This window comes from Diachasmimorpha longicaudata, chromosome 1 (genome assembly GCF_034640455.1).
Source record: "Diachasmimorpha longicaudata isolate KC_UGA_2023 chromosome 1, iyDiaLong2, whole genome shotgun sequence".
NCBI classification, from domain to species: domain Eukaryota; kingdom Metazoa; phylum Arthropoda; class Insecta; order Hymenoptera; family Braconidae; genus Diachasmimorpha; species Diachasmimorpha longicaudata.
Window position 1 is genome coordinate 12,559,248 of NC_087225.1, and position 20,960 is coordinate 12,580,207.

The 20,960-nt window shown below is 38.3% G+C and overlaps 3 protein-coding genes across 4 annotated transcripts; all 3 read left to right on the plus strand.

Moving 5' to 3' along the window:
- The first annotated feature begins 136 nt into the window (after nt 1-136).
- LOC135169883 (uncharacterized) lies at nt 137-1,307 on the plus strand. Its single transcript, XM_064135271.1, has 3 exons — nt 137-265; nt 386-703; nt 774-1,307. The coding sequence occupies exons 1-3, from the start codon at nt 219-221 to the stop codon at nt 859-861; spliced, it is 453 nt and encodes a 150-aa protein (XP_063991341.1). The 5' UTR covers nt 137-218; the 3' UTR covers nt 862-1,307.
- A 205-nt stretch (nt 1,308-1,512) lies between these two features.
- On the plus strand, nt 1,513-6,309 carry LOC135169713 (aminopeptidase N-like). Its single transcript, XM_064134954.1, has 11 exons — nt 1,513-1,662; nt 2,000-2,476; nt 2,724-3,176; nt 3,544-3,724; nt 3,795-4,015; nt 4,236-4,597; nt 4,817-5,082; nt 5,258-5,436; nt 5,504-5,797; nt 5,877-5,952; nt 6,024-6,309. The coding sequence occupies exons 1-11, from the start codon at nt 1,616-1,618 to the stop codon at nt 6,186-6,188; spliced, it is 2,721 nt and encodes a 906-aa protein (XP_063991024.1). The 5' UTR covers nt 1,513-1,615; the 3' UTR covers nt 6,189-6,309.
- Nucleotides 6,310-7,099: 790 nt separating this feature from the next.
- Nucleotides 7,100-20,531, plus strand: LOC135169530 (putative aminopeptidase-2). 2 transcript variants are annotated; one of them, XM_064134610.1, is made up of 22 exons: nt 7,100-7,300; nt 7,938-8,519; nt 9,116-9,274; nt 9,342-9,813; nt 9,885-10,123; nt 10,345-10,712; nt 10,787-11,064; nt 11,159-11,343; nt 11,428-11,595; nt 11,654-11,806; nt 12,047-12,679; nt 13,417-13,572; nt 13,987-14,458; nt 14,540-14,778; nt 14,857-15,224; nt 15,417-16,800; nt 16,856-17,014; nt 17,447-17,740; nt 18,010-18,193; nt 18,351-18,507; nt 18,593-18,855; nt 19,066-20,531. In XM_064134610.1, the coding sequence occupies exons 2-22, from the start codon at nt 7,939-7,941 to the stop codon at nt 20,434-20,436; spliced, it is 8,283 nt and encodes a 2,760-aa protein (XP_063990680.1). In that variant the 5' UTR covers nt 7,100-7,300; nt 7,938; the 3' UTR covers nt 20,437-20,531. The 2 variants fall into 2 exon arrangements, with proteins under 2 accessions (XP_063990680.1, XP_063990674.1); XM_064134604.1 differs by lacking the exon at nt 7,100-7,300 and adding an exon at nt 7,596-7,737.
- The last annotated feature ends 429 nt before the right edge of the window (nt 20,532-20,960 follow it).

Below are 20,960 nucleotides of genomic sequence, written 5' to 3' on the forward strand. Positions count from 1 at the left end.
TGAAACTATGTTTCTGCAAAGTTAGCGTAAATATTCTCCCTTCTTATCCACGCAAAATGAATACTTGGAAATCTTGTCCGGGTACATGTCACCAGCACAATTTGCTCAGGATTAAATGAAATTACCATGGTCAATGGGCCTTTAGAACCAGAGATCACGAATGCCCACAGACGTCGCAAGCACAATACAGTCGTAGCACGAGCAGTTGAAGTGTTTCAATGGCGCGTGAGTCGGTATGGAAACGTACGAAAGCATATTTTCGCAGGTATTTCAAGTCCATCAATCATTTAATTTCCCTCTGAAGTTCAATCAAATAAATATCCACGTCATTCCTCTCGATTACGAACTCAGTAAATTCATGATGAATTGTTGAATTCCCTCACAGAATGCGAGGGAAAAAAGTTGGCGGTTGGATCGCTCTTTTGCTTCTTCTTATGTCCGGACAAGAATGTTCTGCTTATGTAAACAGTGAGCATCCTCTCGCGAACGATATTGATCAATTCGATCATGTCAGAGAAGACGAACCTCTCCTCACGGCATGGGAGCTTCCAGTGAACAGCGAAGATCAGAAAATCATGGAAATGTTGGGTGAAGCTCTGCATACGAGGGTTGACATCGATATTGAACCAGAACAAATAAATATTGCAACTATGTCCGATTCAAGAGAGGTACGACGACAATTTATTGAGGGAGATGGCGGAAGGTAGGCATAATCATTCTATTATTCATGATTCCTCCAGTGATTCAAGTATTTGTGTATTCTCTCGCAATAGAGTTGTTATGGAATCTCCACCGAAGTGGAGAGAAGCTACGGATTTCACGGCAATAATGTGCACGACGGGCATTGCCTCGCTGGGATAAATCAGGCCTCGAGGCAGAATTCAATTCCCCGCTTTAACAGGATTCAAATTGCCCTTCAGCTTGTCTACGGAAAATAGACGCTGATGATAGAGAAATGGGAAGGAATTTTGATATTACGCAAATAGACAATTATGACGTGTTCACAACGACAATTGATAATAAGGGGATGGATGAAATATCGTCGGAAAAAAAGTAGATAGAAAAAGCAAATTTGGGATTATTCTTTCTACTTCATATCTCAACGTAATTGGTCACTTTAATGATAAAAATATTAATCGAAATTCAGTAGTTTTTTAAACAACTTATCATCCCCATTTTCAAAAAATAGAATAAGCTTTAATGTAGGCTGCAACTGATATTTTTGGTCTTCGTAATAATTCGTCGACCGGTGCGAAGCTTTTTGTAGTATTATAATGAATAATAAAAAATATCTGCAATAATGTGAATATATGTAGCATTATATTATTCAATCCTGGCTAACAACCTCTCTAAAAGAACTAGAAATATATGTAAAATAGAAAATTTACTCTAGAACTAGTCCTCATTCAAATATTAATCGTGCAAGCGAATACCAAGTGAGTGTTCTATAACCTTGTTATGGTCACGTCGTATTCCTACAATTTAACCAAAATTAAATGTAATTACCTTATTCAATAGATCTTGGAAGAGGAAGGTCATAAGTGGCAGTAGTTGTTGCCACTTGCACAGTCGTACCTCGGGCGATCTGACCACTTCGTTTATTGCACTCGAGTTGATGGTGCGTACGTCAGCTTGGAAACGGACAAAAGAATATATTCGCAGGTATTTCTGCATGCAGTCTTATCCATGTTTTCTCCAAAGATCATATAATTCGGTTGCTTTATTACTGTGATGTATTAGCACTCCATAACTCGGTTTTTAATGGCTTTGAACAATTTCGTATTCCACTTCATGCAGTTTTGTTCGAGTGAAGTGATTCCGTCATATGTTAATTTTTTGGCATCACTAGTGACTGACACTGCAGAAAAAAAGAGAGTAGAATGTATATTCAAAGATACGAAATATATTTTCTAACAGTGCACCGGGTTGTACTGGCGGGAATTCATTTGACACTGAGAGGTCACAATGTAAATTGTTTGATTTCATGATTCAATTCTAGAATGCGGGGCAATAAAGCGGGAGAATGGATTGCTCTTCTACTTCTTTTGATACTAGAAAAATTGAGTGGCGCTAATGCTATTACCTATGGAAATATTGACACTCGTCTGCCGAAGAATACTGTTCCATCCTCTTATGAAATAAAAATCGAACCGCATATTGGGTCCGGAAATTCCACATTCATTGGAGAAGAGAACATTGTTGTTGCAGTCTTGGAAGACTCCTCGGAGATCACTCTTCATGCCCATTCTGATTTGTCTATCAAAGCAGATGCCACAGTTTTGATTGGTGACGATGGAAATTCTCTGAGACCGACAAATCACAGTCAAAAAAATATCACGGATTTTTTGACCATCAACTTCGAGCCGAAAATTACAGCGGGAAATTATACATTGCATTTAGAATTCGTCGGCAAGATTAACAATGGAACTGATGGCGTTTTTAGATCATCCTACCTCAAAGATAAAACTAAACAAGTGTACGTATTTTCGTAAAGATTTTTTTTCTGGTTTATAGCACTATGATATCGCAATTTAAAATATTGGGACTAAAATTTGGAACAGGTAGGGAGACTGGGAATTTTTGAAATAGTTTCAATTCGATTTAGATACTATACAATTTCACAAAATTATCCACTAAATCTGGCGAAAAATATTTGCGATTCAGACGTGAGCTTTTGGAATGTCATCTGACTGGTTTATTACTAATGACAATATTGATCATAGATGGTTTATCGCTACGAGTTTTTCTCGTATTTTTGCACGAAGAGTATTTCCTTGTTGGGACGAACCTGCCCTGAAAGCGACCTTCAATCTGTCTATCAAACACGATCCAACCTACTCTGCAGCATCTAACATGCCAGTACAAAGGAAAGTAGAAACTGAAGATGGAAAAGTATGGACTAATTTTCAGATTACACCGAAAATGTCATCATACACAATTGCGTTCATAGTTTCCGATCTAAGTTGTATCTCGAATACAAACAAGATGTTGAATATGTGCGCGACTAAGCAGACCCTCCCAGAAATGAAGCTTGCGCAAGTAATGCAGGACAAGGCACTGGCTCTGTTCAATCAATACACGGGGATGCCGTTCGCCTTACCGAAACTAGACACCTATATTTTACCAGATGAGCAACGAAGTGGATCACTGGAGAGTTGGGGGCTTATATTCGACCGGTAAAGATATTTTCATTTTTGACGGTATACGGTACTTCATTTACAAGAAACAAAAGTCCTTTTCAGTCTGAAAACTCGTCGATTGTCCAATGCATTTTCCCAAAACTCCCTATCAATCAGTGATTTTGCCTCTTCAAATGTGTCAACCTAAACGTCTATGTGTATCACTGATTTTCGATCGCTGTCCAGCAGATCCTTGAATATTTTCTCTTATAATCGTTTCTTCCCATATGCTCCAATATCCTCAATTAATAATAACAAAGAGGCGTAATTGCGGTGCAGATTTCCATCTTAATAAGTCTTCCTAGAGTTGAAAAACATTAGGGTTTTAAGCGAAACGTAATCTTCCTTCACTTCATCATGACAGGGAATCTCTCATGGTGATAAAGGGCGACTCACCATACTGGACGAAAGAATATGCAACATTACAACTCATTCGTGGTTTAGCATATCAGACAGTTGCCAATTTAGTCAGCCCGATTTGGTGGACGGATGTATGGCTGAACGAGGGCCTCGTGCAGTACTTGCGGTTGTACATTGAAAACCAAGTGATATTTCAGTTTTGCATTCTCAAAGAAACGAACTATCAGGACAAATATCACATTCACTTTATTCCAGATGTATCCAGAATGGGATTTGATCAACATGTTCGTAGCTGATACGAGTCTATCGAGGGATAGAAAGGACTGGCTGTCTTGGGAAATGAAAAAATTTGTGGATGAAAAATTTAAACTATCTTCGTGTGATTATATCAAGAGTGCAGCTGTAATGCATATGCTATCCAATACTGTTTCCCAAGAAGTGTTCCAAGAAGGTGTTCGTATTTACCTGAAGAAACAGTAAGCATCTATCGAAATCATGAGGAGACTTGGGCGAATGCCCAACACAAATGTATAATGATTATCTAAATTCCTTGGAATTGATAGCAAACAATAGTTATCTTTCCAGAATGTTTTATAATAGGCCTAAACAAGAAGCTTGGACTACAAGGAATGATTTTTGTGATGTATAAATAATTGCTGGTGGTATAAATGAAAGTCTTGTTGATATTATTTCCAGCCAATATGGAGCAGCATCACCAGATGACTTCTGGAGTGCTATACAAGAAGCTTACGATAAGGCGGAAAAAGAACCCAAAATTAATATAAAAGATATAATGGATTCCTGGACAAGCCAGACTGGCTATCCTATGGTGAAGGTAGTCAGAGATTATGAAGCCGGAACAGTGACCATTCATCACCCCAACAAGACCCCCAGTCAGCCGTCATCGAGATGGTTTATTCCAATCAATTATGCGATCAAATCTCATCCGAATTTCACATCGACTGTACCGACGCATTGGTTGAAGCCTGGTGATGGTCAGCTCGTCATCGATGGATTGAACAAGGATGATTGGATCATCGTGAATATCCAGCAGTCCGGTGAATAACTTCATTATCTATAGACCCAAAATGTGTACAGGTCTGCGTGAGCAAATGATGAAAGAAAATTACCGAAAAAATTCTGTAATAGAATTCGTTCTTATCCGCTTATTGTGCGAGAAATTGCCTTTCGTTTAGAAATAATTACCATGATTTTTAAATAATGCTTTTTTAATTTTGTTCTTATCATTTATATCATTCTTTGGCCCTGACTCTAAGGCTATTATGGAGTTGACTATGATGAGGCCAGTTGGGAGAAAATCATTCAATATTTGAATAGTGAGGACTTCACAAAAATTCACGTGCTGAATCGTGCACAATTCCTGTCAGACTTGTTTCATGGTGAAAACTATATGACACTCTTAAAGTCGACGTCATATCTTTCTCGTGAAACCGAATTAATTCCATGGAGATCCGGCAAATTGGCGCTTTCATACTTCAAGCATCATTTATCGGATGACGCGGAACTTCAGCAGAATTTAAATGTGAGTATTTGGACCTAAATTTGGCAAATCATTGGGGAATGTAATAAAAAAATATGTGGAAACATTTTCTGCGGATCAAGTATCAAACAATGCTGGATATTTTTTTCATTGTCACTGAGAATTATTCTCTCACTTCTCTCCGTATGGAGACACTCATATTCTTGAAATATTTCAGAAATATGTCCAACGTCTCATGAAACGAGTGTTCGAAGAAGTTGGCTTCGAGGATCGCCCCGCAGATTCCAACCTGGTGAAAAAGAAAAGGTCTGAACTGATGAATCTCGCCAGTCAATTCAATAATACTGAATGCTTGCAAGTGCAAGCAAAAAAAGCATTAGCTCATTTGGAAGGCAGGTGGGTATGATTGTATGGTCCGGCGCTTCTGATTCTGGTCACATTTTACGTGTAACGATGATTATAGAGGGGATCAGAGTCTCAATTATTGGCAAATTTGTTACGGAGCTGCGGATGAGAAAGTCGCATCCCTATTAGAGAAAAAAATTGAAGATGGAAATACTGAAGCGTACTTCAGTGCCCGAAGTTGTTCACGGAATACCACTTTCTACGAGAAGTATTTGAAAAAAATCGCAGCCAATGAGACTATTGCCAAAAATAATACACGACTGGCAATTATAGTTCTCGCTGAGAAAACTGTCGAAGGATGGGACTGGGGGATAAATTACTATATGCAAAATTTCGAACAGTTGTTGAAAGAGTGAGTAGCACTGCCACTGTGTTCAACCTCAGGTGAGTGATTCAATCATATTCGTTACATAATTTTATATTTTTTACAGTTATGGTCAAAGCGATATGACTTTCATGCTGAACCATTACATTAAGAAAACAGCGACTCCCCAACGATTGGATAAGGTACAAAATCTCAATGACTTTTCTTTCAGGGATCAATCTGAGATTAGTTAAATTGAAAAACGTTCTTTCAGATAACGGAATTTTTAAAGAACCACGAAAATCATTTGGGCGCCTGCGTCACTGAAGAAGTAGCCAAGAAAACCAAACAGTTTGAGTGGAGTAAAACGATGGCTCCGCTGATGAATGACTGGTTGAAAAAACAACTTGATTCGATGGCAGAGACCAGGAAGGCTTGAAGAATATAAATCACTTGAATGTAATGAGAGTAGTTTTGTCGATGTAGTACGTTGCTATGTTAATCTCATGACAGGGTGATTCTACATAGAGATCAATGAAAATAAATAACCATTGCTATCATTTCGTTTCTCACCTCAATCATTCCATGATCGCTGATAGTTCCCATAATGCTACTTAAGAAAGTTTTAATCCTAACTTATCTTGGATAGATAAATATATTAGATGGATAAGCCGATTCGTTCGCGCGAAAACTAATGGGCCTTCAATCAGACGTATGAGGAACGACTGAAGTTTTATTGAATTCTATTGTTTATTTTTCGTCTTCGGATTTCGATCTATCCGAGGATTGTTTCATGATCAAGTGACACCTTCAGGTCAATGTCCTTTTGATAATACTTGAGGCTAACAGTCAATCGAATAATTGCGCTCATGTTTTCCTGTACAGCAACGGAAGAGATAAGTTAGAACTTACACAGAAAAACAATCGTGAAAATATCCAATAATTTTGATGGCCTTCAGGTATTTCGACCGCAAATACTATTGAAAAACAGGATATCTCGAGATATCCCGGAGATAAATGATCGAAAAAATGAGTCTTGTCTAGAATAATGAAACAAAAGCAAAACACCGTTCTGTGATAAGAAAACACATACACGTTAGATAGATTTCTCTATTCAACTGTTCCATCTACCGCTTCATATCCTCGCTTAATCTCAAATAGAACGTCTCACGCTTGCGTTTCACTACGAGCAAAATTGATTAACCAACATTGATAAAATATGTTTGGAATTCTGGGAATAATCAATGATTACCTTAAGATCAGATGCTATGAGTTAGATAACACTCTGGCCACAATATTAATTAGAAGTATGCTTCCGATAACATATAATCTGTCGATGAACAAAAGGTGAACAGACACATTCTCTTCCCTCAGTATCATTTTCATTGATTTTTGAACAGCTCTCGAATTACATCGTTCTAGCAGAGTAAAAACTTGCCTAGCCTACGCTTCACTTCGCTCCAACCAACGTTTACATTAATGAATAATGCGGAATTGATTGAAATATATTAGTGAATTCTTCTATTGATAGGTTGTCAGCGCACAAAGCAGGTGAGTTATTGCATTCATTCAAATTTAATATGGCAAGTGCGGAGGTGAAGAAATGTCGTGAGAAATTCAGTGATAAATACTGCGGTTCAATTCCAACTGAAAAACTAAAGCGAACGATTAACGCGAGGATTAAGACAATTTTAAATCCATATTTATCTGTGCGCCTAGTTCGCTACCATCTTCATCCTATCTGATAACAATAATTCAGAGGGATTAAACATGACATGCGGCAGGTGATATGGTATTTTATTGATTTTTAGATAGTCAACGTTATTGAACATTATCAACGTCGTATTATAATTGTATCAGAAGTAACATAGAATTCATGAATCCACATTATTATCGCTGAGTGATAGAGTTCGCTACTCATGAGTTGAAAAGAACTGATGATGGTCTAGATGAAGTGATTCACGTTGTGTCTTCAAGGAAGATCGAATGTTAGTAGACGTTTGAAGTTTTACGGTGTTGACTCAAAATATCAAAGCCAACTTGTAACACAGTTTTTCAATTCTCACTATCAATTGATTTTTCGGCCCACTCCAGATCAGTTGATAATGAATTTTGTGATATATATTTAGGCAGTTGAGTAATGAAAAAGTGTAGCAGATCCATTAGTTGGAATTTTCTGGTCACACAGGATGGGCCTGCACCGGAAGAACTGGCTGCTGGTGCTTGTGCCGACATTGCTTCTTGCTAGTCTTCGAAATTGTATTGCGTATTCAAGTGAAGATTCAGTGGGTAACTACCTTCATCAGCGATTAATACAGATTAATGGAAACAATTCAATTGACGGCAAAGCAGTTAGTGATGATGAAACGCCCGACTATCGTTTGCCGACTTCTGTTGTACCTGACCATTACCAAATTCTAATTTCACCGTTTCTGGATGGAGCTGGATTCACCCTCCATGGATCTGTGGTGATTCAAGCGCGTGTGATTGCTGAAACAAACAGAATTGTGCTGCACATGGGAAATATCGATTTTATATCAGCAAGTGTAACGGAAGCGCAATCGAAGTTACCTGATGACACAGGTCGAAAATTTCCTGCTTTTGTTAACTCAAGTTATGAGAAGGTAACTGAGAAATTGTCACTTATTTTGGACAGTACAATTCCAAAGGATTCTGCTATTGTTATCGCTGTTCAGTACAGTGGGAGATTGATGGATAACATGATTGGATTTTACAAGAGCTCATATTTTGATAAGGAGGGAAATCTCAAGTAAGAATTTATTCTATATTCAAGATCAATAATTGACCTACAATTATCACCGCGATGACTTTTGGATATTTGATACGACAACAAGGAAATGAATAGTATTTTGTGTACACTGATAATGATATTTTTTATGATGAGTCTGTCTTAACTTGAAAATCGTTATCTGAAAATACAGAAGAAAAAATAACGGATACTTAGAAAAATAGTTATTTGCATACTCTATGAAAATCCCTGACTCTTAAATTCTATAAAATTTAACGGGTAGTGAGAATAAAAATTTAACGAGATCATAATTGTGATGTCTGGGAAATTCAAGATCAAAAATAAAAAAATCCAGGTTCTCGCCTGATATCCGGGGTAAAATTAATTGTCTATACAACTGGTCTCCATTTTTTAACTGATATTAACTTTTAAAGTTGATGAGGACACGCTGTATAACAAATTAGGAGAAGTTGCTTTATAGTCAAATAGCAAGTGTACCATAAGCGTATATAGTTCAATAATAAGTATACCATCGGATACAGTCGTATCCTGTACATTGACCTCGATTCCAATGTGTAAATTAAGAGATCAATTTACTAAACTTTCTCACTGATCAGCTGGCTAGCCGCTACACAATTCCAAACGACGCATGCACGACATGCATTCCCATGCTTCGATGAGCCACATTTCAAGGCCAAATTCAGCATTAGAATTTCGCATCAATCGTCGCTAAAAAGTTTAAGCAACATGCCGCTGAGTGGAAGCCAACCCACTGGGTAAATAATGGACATTCAAACTTACGAAATATCAATTCAGCGTAAATAACGAAGATTAATCTTTCAGAAATTTAATCTGGGACACTTATGAAACTAGTGTGCCAATGTCCACATATCTAGTGGCATTTGTGGTATCTAACTTTAGTTCAGTATCAAATACTCATGGAAATTTCAAGATTTGGACAAGACCTGAAGCCGTTGATCAGGCCAACTATGCTCTCGACATCGGACAGAAATCTATCGATTACTTCTCCAATTTATTCAATGAGAGTTACCAATTGAAAAAAATGGATATGGTTGCGGTTCCAGATTTTTCAGCAGGTGCAATGGAAAATTGGGGCCTAATCACTTACAGGGAATCACGATTACTGTACGATCCCAGAGAATCATCAGATGCTGCTCAACAGAGTGTGGCATCTGTAATTGTACATGAGTGTGCTCACATGTGGTTTGGCAACTTGGTAACTCCTGAGTTGTGGGGATACTTGTGGCTGAGCGAAGCATTTGCCAGATATTATCAGTACTTTGCAACCACGAAGGTATTATTACCCAAGTGAATACTCAAATGCCTCGAGTCAATCTCGAAACATATGATGATCATTGATTTCAGATGGAGCCGAGTTGGAAAATGGAACAGCAGTTTGTGGTGGAGCAACTTCAGGCAGTTTTTGGCACCGATTCCCTGGATTCTTCCAAGCCTTTGTCTCGACAAGTGGCGAGCCAGGAGGAAATAGGAACTATGGGAGACACTATCACGTATTCCAAGGGGGCGAGTATTGTTCGGATGATGGATCTGTCCTTCGGATCTTCTGAATTCAATTCTGGACTGCAGGAGTATTTGAAATCAAAGTAAAAAATCTGATGAATTTTTTCAGCAAACAAAAAATTATTTCAATGGTCCAAATTAATTAAAAAAATTATTTCATAGAATAATAAATTCTAATTTAGTTTTCATTTTTTCGGACAGTTTCTCTCAGCATTCCACTCAAATTATCGATAATTACAGATGAAATCCACGATTGAACGTTTGCTTAATGTTGATGATACGTGTTCGTTTGTTTGATTGATAGTAAATACGGTTCAACAACTCCTGATCACCTTTGGACTGCTCTCGCGAATAAAATAAACGCTACAAGCATTGGTCTCCTGGAACCATTAAAAAATGCTATGGATACCTGGACAAAACAGCCAGGATATCCTGTTGTACAAGTCACAGTGAGCAATGGATCATTATCACTAATTCAAAAACGCTTCTTCATTCGTAATCCGAAGAACACTGCCACCAGTGCTATATGGTCTGTTCCATTGACATGGACAACGCACAGTGAACGCAATTTCCAATCAACGAAACCCAAATATTGGTTTAAAACTGCAAACGCCACCATCGATGCAGGAAGTAAACCGGACGAATGGGTGATAGTTAACGTCCAGCAGAGCGGTATGTATAATAATAAGAATAATGTGGGTATTATTACAAGAATACTGATAATTAAATTCCCGATATTTCATCAGGATTCTATCGAGTTAATTATGACGAACGTGGCTGGTATCGTATTATTGGTGCGCTGAAAAGCGAGAACTTCGAGGAAATCCATGAAATTAATCGAGCGGCTCTCGTCGACGATTTATTAAATCTCGCGAGAGCTGGAGATTTAGACTATAAGATTGCACTCGATGGACTAGAGTATATAAAAAATGAAACTAATTATCTTCCATTTAAATCGTTTTTCAATGGCTTCGACTATCTTCATAAACGTTTTGCTGGTGGAGAACACCAACATTTTTTCAAGGTAATTGTTTTATTTTTGTAATCAACATTTTATCCACAAAAACAGAAATTAATTGCCAAACGCATCGGGTAATATATGAGTGCTTCTCTTACAGAATTTTACGCTCAATTTCATCTCGAAAATCCGTGAAAAAATGGGATTTGGAGACCAATCGACCGACGATCGATTAACAATTTTATTGCGAGCAGAGTTGAATAACTTGGCGTGCAAATTGGATGACGAATTATGCCTAAAAAAATCCCAGGAATACTTTGCATTATGGAGAAAGAATGCCTCAATGTATGAATATGAGATAATTTTTAATATTCAATCCTTACTGAGCTCGAATTGAAAATGAAAAAGGAACTTTGATATTTATTGTAGTATTCCAAAGAACCATAGAGCGACGATTTATTGTTCGGCAATGAGGCATGGAACATTTGAAGATTGGGAGGCGTTACATGATAAATACATTAATTCCAACTGTCCAACGGAGCAAGTGGTAATTTTGAATGCACTGGCATGTACACAAAATACGACCACTTTGGAAACGTAAGATCTGTTAGAGTCCTTTGACACTTTTGGAGAGACTAATTCCCTGTACTTTCAGGTATCTACTTTCCGCGATTACAGAGTATAAACAATCACGTATTCGCAAACAAGACAGTAGAACAATTTTCACTGCAGTTTCCAGTTCCAGTTTGGCTGGAGCTGAATATATTCTGGAATTTGTTAAAAAATACCACGTGAAAATGCATGAATAGTGAGTACTATACTGTCATTATCTATTTATTCTGCTGTCAACTGTAGTTGCTTTCTTATAATATTTGTTTCAGTCTATTTGACAATTCACTAGATATATAACAAACACATTTATTCTGGAATTTTTCTTTGAGACCAAAAGTCTTTTCTAGAATGTTAGGATTTGACAAATTCGTTGAGCTAATCTGTTTTATTTTTAATCAGTTTCCTCTTTAACATTAGTTTCGTATTCATTTCCTAGTTATGGGAACTATGATACGACCGCTAGTATCTTATCAGCAGCGTCTCAACGGTTTTCCACGAAGAATCTCGTGGATGTTTTTGAAAGTTTCGTAAAAGCAAGTGGTGATATCTCGGTATCAATTCACGAATCTCTACAGCAGTCACTTGAACTCGCAAAGTACGAACTGAGTTGGTACAATGAGAAATCTGTGGCCATCATTGACTGGATCACTGCGTACAATGAGAGGCAGAAGGGAGAGGGTCCCCCAGTAGAACAGAATAATTATCTATTACCAAAAAGCATTATTCCTCAAAGTTATGTCATTAAGGTCACACCTTATATTACGCCTGGGAACTTCACATTTGATGGATATGTTAACATCACCACTCGAGTCATCGAAAAAACTGATAAAGTCGTTTTTCATATCCATGAAATCAAGATCCACAGTATTATCCTGCGGGTGAATAGCGATGAGATTAAAATAAAAGCAACTAACGAGTTAAAAGAATATCAATTATTGGAACTGACGCTTGAGGAACCCTTAGCTACAGGGTCACCATTAATTATTGAAATTTCGTACACCGGAATTCTGAATACGATCATGAAAGGATTTTACAGGAGTTCCTACATCGATGCGAATAATAATACGAGGTTTGTAAATTTGTACGCTATTTTTTTATTATAAGAATTATAATTGAATGAGTTAGAGGAGTATTTCGCATCCTCGTGTGTCAGGGTGCTGAATTTTCCTTTAGTTCCCATTGAAAAGAAAATGATGTTTTCGACCAAGTTAATGAATCTGATTTTTATGAACCACTATATTCACATAAGGGAGAGCGCACCACTGGAACAGGGGGTTGAAGTAAAATAGTAGAAAAAACGCTACGCAAACTCGGACTTCGCTCCATTATCCGACTAACTCAATCCATTTCCATTAATATGCACTTGTCCTTTTTTCTCTCCGCGTTCTATTCAGAAATCCGCTTAAAACCACTGCCTCCCAACATCCATTGTCTGAAAAACGTTATCCAGCATTTTACTTTCCATAATTGCCGTGTACAAACTCACTCATCTGTTTTCACAAAACAGACCTGCGGTTTTTCTCCAACATCCAACTAATCAGAGTTAAATGAATATACACAGCAAAATAATAATTTTCATCATAAAATTTGCGAAGTATTTCTTAATGAACGCGGTAGAAATAATACCTAAATTCCTAAAAAAATTTATCTTAATAGCGTATTCCAAAAAATTAATTGCTTTTCCTATGGGCGATGTGTCTTCCTTTGCACGTCCTACTCAGAATGACATAAATGTGAGAGGACATGGGTAAAAATGATATCAAAGTTAAAATTGCACATATGAAACTGTATAGTATACCTTTACAGATGGTTGGCCGCAACTCATCTGGAACCCGTGGGCGCCAGGAAAATGTTCCCGTGTTTCGATGAACCCGCTCTGAAAGCCACATTCCGACTGAGCGTGAGTAGACCGCCAGGTTTTAAAGCTCTTAGCAATACACCACAAAGAATCGAGGTTGCCGAGTGAGTATAATAAATTTTACAATTTTTCAAAGCCCTAGCCTGAATAAAAATTGACCTTCTGCAAATTCATGACGGAAATTACTCCTCACTTTGCTCTATTTCCTTCCCATGTAAATTCCCATATTTTCCATAAAGTCTCCAAGGGGATAACGGCCGAGTGCTCAATGGGGCCAGAGAGATAAAGAAAAATCGAAAATATTTCCGGGCAAATGCAACTCGCGGCATTTATCCAACTGTGCAACTTTCTTCATATGAGCTAATACATTTTCGATCCCTTTGTTCTTGCAAAGCTGAAACAGTATAAAATAAAAATCTGCTTTTACCAGAAAAAGACGATGAATAACTCTTGGCGTAGCAAAGATATATTCGCATACCATAAACAATTATAATTCAATATTTAAAAATTATTTTCAGTGGCGATCGAATGTTGGTGACATTCGAGGACACCCCCATAATGTCAACATATTTATTGGCTCTAGTAGTGTCGGATTTCAGAAGTACTTACGACGTTTTACGGTACGAAGCTTGGGCTAGGCCGAACGCGATAGACCACGCAAAATATGCAGCTTCAGTGATATCTCCAGTAGTTGAATTTTTCGAAAAATCTCTCAAGATTCCGTATCAACTAAACAAGCTCGACATGGTTGCACTGCCAGACTTCAGTTCTGGTGCTATGGAAAATTGGGGTCTCATCACTTACCGGGAATCCAATATGCTTTATGATGATCAATATTCACCCATAACTTCCAAGCAGGCGATTATCAACGTAATTGCTCATGAAATAGCTCATCAGTGGTTTGGTAATCTCGTTAGTCCAGATTGGTGGAAATACCTGTGGCTCAGTGAAGGATTTGCACGGTACTATCAGTATCACACAACTGCTCAGGCAAGTTGTCGATAGATATTGACATCAATAAAGGTAGAATTAATTGATTGATTACATAATTCTCTTTTTATTGGTTTTTAGATTGAAACAACTTGGGGATTGGAGTCTCAATTTGTGGTTGAGCAGGTGCACTCGGCATTCGCAACTGATGGATTAACGTCTAGTCATCCTATGTCGCATGATGTTTACAGTCCAAGTGAGATTGCGGGGATTTTCGATACGATTTCCTATGGGAAAGCCGCTAGTGTTCTGAGGATGATGGAGAAGGTTTTTGGAACGGAAGTGTTTTACAGTTCTCTCCATGATTACCTTATTGCTAGGTCACTCTCCTCATCAGTTAACTACTTGCTATTTAACTTGAGCGATATTAATGATGTGTCATAATTTATTCATTTCAGGTCTTACGGAAGTGCAACACCCGCAGACCTCTTCGCAGCCTTCGAAAAAAATGTACAACAAAGTAACATTACCTTGGATGGTACTGTGCAATCAATTATGGAAAAGTGGACGAACCAGGCGGGGGTTCCAGTGCTGACTGTGAATATCGATACCAGCAATGTAATAATGTCTCAAGAACGTTTTCTGCTTAGTAATCCTGATAAAATTCCCACAAATCAAACTTGGCCGATTCCAATAACGTGGGCTTCTAAATCGAGTCCAAATTTTACGTCGACTACTCCTAGATTGTGGTTCAGCGAACCCCGTCGTATAGTTCCCCTGCCACACGGCGCTGGTGACTGGGTAATTCTCAATGTTCAACAAGCTGGTGAGTTAATTACGATAATTCATTTACCTGAACTGATCTTGAAATTAATTTATCGATCCCCATTAATTAATCTGGAAATAAACATGTCAAAAAGAGTTGAGAGGAAAATTTCTAACGTATCTCGCGAGTTGCCATTTCTTCCTTCGAAGATATTTTCCACCCGCACAAAAATTTATTGATATATCCTTCCAGGATACTACCGGGTAAATTATGATAATGTCTCCTGGACGCGGATAATAGAGGCCCTCAACAACCAATACGATCAAATTTCCGAAATAAATCGAGCCTCAATAATCGACGATCTCCTCAATCTCGCGCGTGCGGGCTACACAAATTATGTTACTGCGTTATCAGCCACTGAATATCTCACGCAAGAAACCAATTACATTCCTTGGAGGGCGGCCTTCAACGGTCTTTCCTATCTCACTAAAAAATTTACTGGTCGAGAGATCAACAGCTGGTACAAAAAACACATTCAAAAAATACTGTCACCGATTTATGAAAAACTGAGTTTCGATGAGCCAAAAAATGACAGCCACTACAACAAATTATTGAGAAGATACGTCGTAAATTGGGCATGTGCATTTGACCTTAAAGAGTGTACCAGTAATTCTACGAAGCTATTCGCTAACTGGAGGGCTAATGAAAAAGAATTGGTCCCTGTTAATCTCCGCAATACAATTTACTGCACCGCCATTAAACGTGGAACGACCGACGACTGGAATTTCCTGTGGGATAAATATAAGACTGCACCACTTGCCACTGAAAAAGTATTGATACTCGGTGCACTGGGATGCTCCGAGGATAAAGTATTATTGAAGAAACTATTGACGGCTGCAATAACTGAGGACTCACCCATTCGATTCCAAGATAGCACCAGCGTTTTTTCTGGTGTATACAGTTCAGGACATGCTGGAGCCGTTTTGACATTAGATTTTGTTAGGCAATATTACGTCGATATGTACAAGTACTATGGTAGCTACAGTCCCGTTGAGGCTATTTTAAGTGGAATTTCCTCTCAATTTTCCACGGAAGAACTTGTCGCAGAATTCGAGAAGTTTGTGAATGAATTCGAGGTGAAAATTCCCGAAATTCAGAGCTCGTTGAGGTCTTCATTGAAACGTGCAAAGCAAGAGCTCCAGTGGTACGATGATCGCAGCCCAGAAATTTTCGCCTGGTTGGGGGAACGCTACGACACCTACGACTATCGTCTTCCTACCACCATTGTACCAACTAACTACAATTTATCAATTCAGCCTTATTTCGAGGAACGTGATTTCACATTTGATGGAGAAGTTCAGATTACCATGAATGTACAGCGCAGCACTTCGATCATTGTTCTGCATACGAATGAATTGAATGTTAACGATGTTAAAGTTTATGGTGGTCCTGGTGAAATTCGAGAATATTATGTCACAAAATGGAACTCTGTGACGCATAAATTTACGATTTACTTGAAGACAACTTGCAGGGCTGGCTCTTCTCTCCGGATGAGTATGAAGTACTCGGGAGTATTGAACGACAATATGGTGGGATTCTACCGGAGCTCGTATCGGGATAACTTGGGAAACAAACGGTGAGTTTGAGGGAGGGCTTTCGCAGGGGGAGTTTTGAAAGGTTTATTTTTGTAGGTGGTTGGCTTCCACTCAGTTTGAGAAGGTGGGAGCTAGACAGGCTTTTCCGTGCTTTGATGAGCCGTCGTTCAAAGCGAAATTCACGATTAATATTGAGAGGGAGAATGAATATCACACGCTGAGTAATATGCCTTTGGCTAAGTCAATCCCATCGGAGTGAGTATTTTTGAGTTATGTCATTCGCTGGGTTTAATAGCGGAGATGGAGAAATGAGTAGATATTTATAGTAATTAATTCACATTCGTGCAGCGTTCAATCATGGATTAATTAATAGATTATTAGGGGAAGGAAAGTCAATGGGGGTTGATCTTTCTATATAAATAATTGTTTTGGAACTTTTGGCTGTGGATTTGAAAATCATTTTGACTGGGAAATTCTGAAATTGAAGGCGAAAGATGAAATTCTACTGGAGAGCTCTTTCCTAGCTCTCGCTGAACAGGTTTCCATGAGGATAAGTTTATTTCCCCCGGGATCTGAGAATATATTCATCAAAAATTCATTCCGCTTTAAATTGAGTTATTTAGTTGTTACATTTCACTACAGAAATTTATGTTTGTTCATTTTAATTTCTACTTTTTTTTCGTATAGAAAACAAAATAGAACATGGGACGGTTTTGAAGAATCTGTGCCAATGTCCACTTATCTTGTTGCCTTCGTTGTCTCCGATTTCAAATCCGTGACGATCAAAAATGGGAACTTCAGCGTCTGGGCACGGCCAAATGCAATTAATGATAGTCATTATGCACTGACGGTGGGAGAAAGATCTCTAAAGTTTTTGGAGAATTACACTGGAGTGGATTATCCCATCGGGAAAATGGATTTCGTTGCTGTCCCAGATTTCAATGGTGGAGCAATGGAAAATTGGGGACTGGTGACGTTTCGGTAAAATGTCATTCAATTATGATATCAGGCTTTATAAAACCTCTTTGAGTCCCACTCAATCATAACCCGTCATAAACGGAAACTTCTCTTCCCTTACGGACTTTTTCGATTTTGAAGTTTAAAAAATCATAAGCCGGTGGGAAATGATGAGCTGGAGAATAAAATATTTATGGAATATCCTTTAAATACCGCGTAACTTTACTCAATTGTTGTCAACACAGAAAGTCAGAATGAGAGAGGTCGATCTAATCTTTGGCTTGATTTAATAGGGAGTACGGCCTTCTAATTGACTCTGCAATGACGCGAACTTACTTCACGAGGTATTTGAGCATTCTAGTGAGTCACGAATTAACCCACATGTGGTTCGGAAATCTGGTGACTTGCGATTGGTGGTCTTACATTTGGCTGAACGAAGGATTCGCTCAATATTTCGAATGGCTCACTATAAACGCTGTTAGTATCTACATATTTTTGATTTCGTGACTCCAAAAAGTCGTGTCAACAAATTTCTATTGTTACTCCGAAGCTTTAACACGACTCGGAATTTTCAGTCCAGATTGAACACCTATTGTTCATGATTAGTGGAATACAATGTCGATCTCTGTTACAGAGTGAACCAAATTGGAATTTGATGGAGCAATTCATAACCCATGAGTTACAGAGAGCGTTATTAGATGATTCAGTCCCAACAATGCGGCCCATGAACAATAAAATGACGACCCCCTTCGACGAGGGAGAAGGATATGGTTCCATCGCCTACAGCAAATGTAAGTCAATACCACTATTACCGAAATTTGATTGATGATAATGAAGAGATTGCAATCAGTATACGCCGATGATTCTGTTTATCAGCTGCCAGTGTTATCCACATGATGCATCAGGCCTTTGGGGAGAAGATTTTCAGAGATGGTTTGCATTATTACTTGGACCAAAATAAATATAGCACGGGTACACCAGATAAATTGTGGACTGCACTTCAAAGAAGTGCTAATGCGAATGGTGGACTGAATAATATTAATCAGGATGTTGCCACTTTAATGAGTTCTTGGGCTAATCAAGCAGGGTATCCCGTAGTTCATGCCAGATTTGTTAATGGGAATCTCACTGTGAAGCAGGTAAGTCTCAACTTAATGAATACATGAATTTTAGATCCCATAAACACGTCATAAAGAATTCAATTAAGAACAGAGACAGAATGTCGTCAGGATTTCGAAGGTTTCGGTTCTCAAGTTAAAACTTTTGAAATTCGTGATTTGGAACTTTTGTACATCTGGAAGTAAAATGCTTGTTCACAATTCTTTCAAACGAATACCGTATATTTACAGATGCGTTTCTTACTAACGAAAGGCGACGCCAACGTCACTCAGACCTGGTGGATCCCGATTACCTTCCAAACCTCTGGACGCGGAGTATCCAATAACGGTCGTCCTGTATTTTGGTTCAGCGGAAAGAACAAAACCGTATCTCTACCAAAAACCGCAGACGAGTGGTTCCTGATCAATGTCGAGCAAAAAGGCTACTATCGGGTTAATTACGATCCCGAAAATTGGTCACGTATATTCGTAGCGTTGCATTCAGAAAATTTTGGAGGAATTCACGCAATCAACCGCGGTCAGATAATCAATGATCTCTTAAATCTTGCCCGGGCAGATGTCACCGACTACGATACTGCACTGAGAAGTACCCTATACCTCAAGAAGGAATTGCATAATTCACCTTGGGAAGCATTCTTCAGTGGTATCGCATTCCTGTCTGATCGCTTTGGGGGTCATGAGATTGATGAACTTTTCAAGAAGTACGTTCTGAGTCTCCTAGAGTTCTCATATCGAAAACTTGGCTTTTCGGAGATCAATAATGAGGGGATGCAGAATAAGCTGAGCAGAGAGTTGATATTGCACGCCGCCTGTAAATACAATCACGAAGACTGTATTGCTGAAGCTAAACGTCTTTTTGATCTCTGGAAAAATAATTTGAATAAACCAATCCCTGTGAATGCTAAGAAGGCGGTTTACTGCGCAGCTATGAAATGGGGTAATTATGAGGATTGGAAGTTCCTCTGGAATCAGTACCTCACCACCAACTTGGAGGCTGAGAAGGTAACAATTTTACAAGGACTAGGGTGCACCAGAAATCCAGAGGCAATCGATGAATACTTCAAAGCTGCATTATCGGAAAATGATTTGATACGCGATCAAAATATTAATACAGTTTACTCATCTGTATACTTAGCTGATAGTTACGGGGTTAATGTAACTCTCGAATATCTCATCAGCAATTATGATGCCATTCGTAAGGGACACGGTGGCTGGGGAACTGTAACTAATCTATTTAATGCAGTTGCATTGAGACTTTCAACGCAGGAGGGAATAGATAGACTGGAGAAGTTCATTAATGCAAAGTCAGGTGAACTTAAGCATATCTTGAGTTCCCTCAAAGCATCGCTGAATGAAGCGAAGAAGAATTGGGAGTGGTTCTTGATTCACGAGAGGCTTATCCAATTTTGGTTGATGAATCCGCCTGTTATAAAGCTCCCGGAAATATCAGGGGAAAATGGTAAGGACAATGCCAGTGGTATGCAACCTTTTGTGGGAGTGATAATTGGTGCTTGTGCCGCAGTTGTGGCGACTTCCGTATTTTTTCTTTGCATCATGACTATTTGTAAGTACCGTAAGAAGAAAGCTAATGATAGAACGTAGTCAATAATGTAATGATAGGTAAAAAAATATTTTTTGTATGAATGAAAACAAATTATTCCTGAAAGTTAATAAATCCAAGTTATATACACGTTGAATTTTTTCATATTAGAATTATATGGGATATTATTTAGGGATTTGTTCATATATGCTAATTTCTTTTTGAACGGAACCTAGCGCCTGCCTTTTCGATTTTGCGGTGTGTTCAGGAGCGTTCTACTAATATTAATACCAAGACAGGTAGGGTTGGTCGTATTTTCAGAAGAAACAAATTTTTTTGTCTTACCTTCACCAACATTTACAAAATCAGAATCCTAACTCTATCTTGAGTTCATTCAAGTCGCTGTTGACGCATTCAAGAGACTTGTTCAGTTTGATTAAAGTATTTACATGACATAACACTTCCGGATGAACGAAAATAAGTGGCAGACAATTTTTTTCGGTGGAGGGGAAGGTGATTGTTGGTTTAGTTGTCGCCATGATGACAACTTCCTTTTTTTTCATCACTCTATGAATATTTGTGAGAG

Bases quoted from the DNA above. Each gene is read 5' to 3' on its own strand.
- LOC135169883 (XM_064135271.1), top strand. From the start codon at position 219: ATGGCGCGTGAGTCGGTATGGAAACGTACGAAAGCATATTTTCGCAG. The intron at 266-385 runs GTATTTCAAGTC...ATTCCCTCACAG, and splicing joins ACGAAAGCATATTTTCGCAG to AATGCGAGGGAAAAAAGTTG. The intron at 704-773 runs GTAGGCATAATC...CTCTCGCAATAG, and splicing joins ATTGAGGGAGATGGCGGAAG to AGTTGTTATGGAATCTCCAC.
- LOC135169713 (XM_064134954.1), top strand. From the start codon at position 1,616: ATGGTGCGTACGTCAGCTTGGAAACGGACAAAAGAATATATTCGCAG. The intron at 4,016-4,235 runs GTAAGCATCTAT...TATTATTTCCAG, and splicing joins CGTATTTACCTGAAGAAACA to CCAATATGGAGCAGCATCAC. The intron at 5,083-5,257 runs GTGAGTATTTGG...GAAATATTTCAG, and splicing joins AACTTCAGCAGAATTTAAAT to AAATATGTCCAACGTCTCAT.
- LOC135169530 (XM_064134604.1), top strand. The intron at 11,065-11,158 runs GTAATTGTTTTA...CTTCTCTTACAG, and splicing joins AACACCAACATTTTTTCAAG to AATTTTACGCTCAATTTCAT. The intron at 17,015-17,446 runs GTGAGTATTTTT...TTTTTCGTATAG, and splicing joins GCTAAGTCAATCCCATCGGA to AAAACAAAATAGAACATGGG.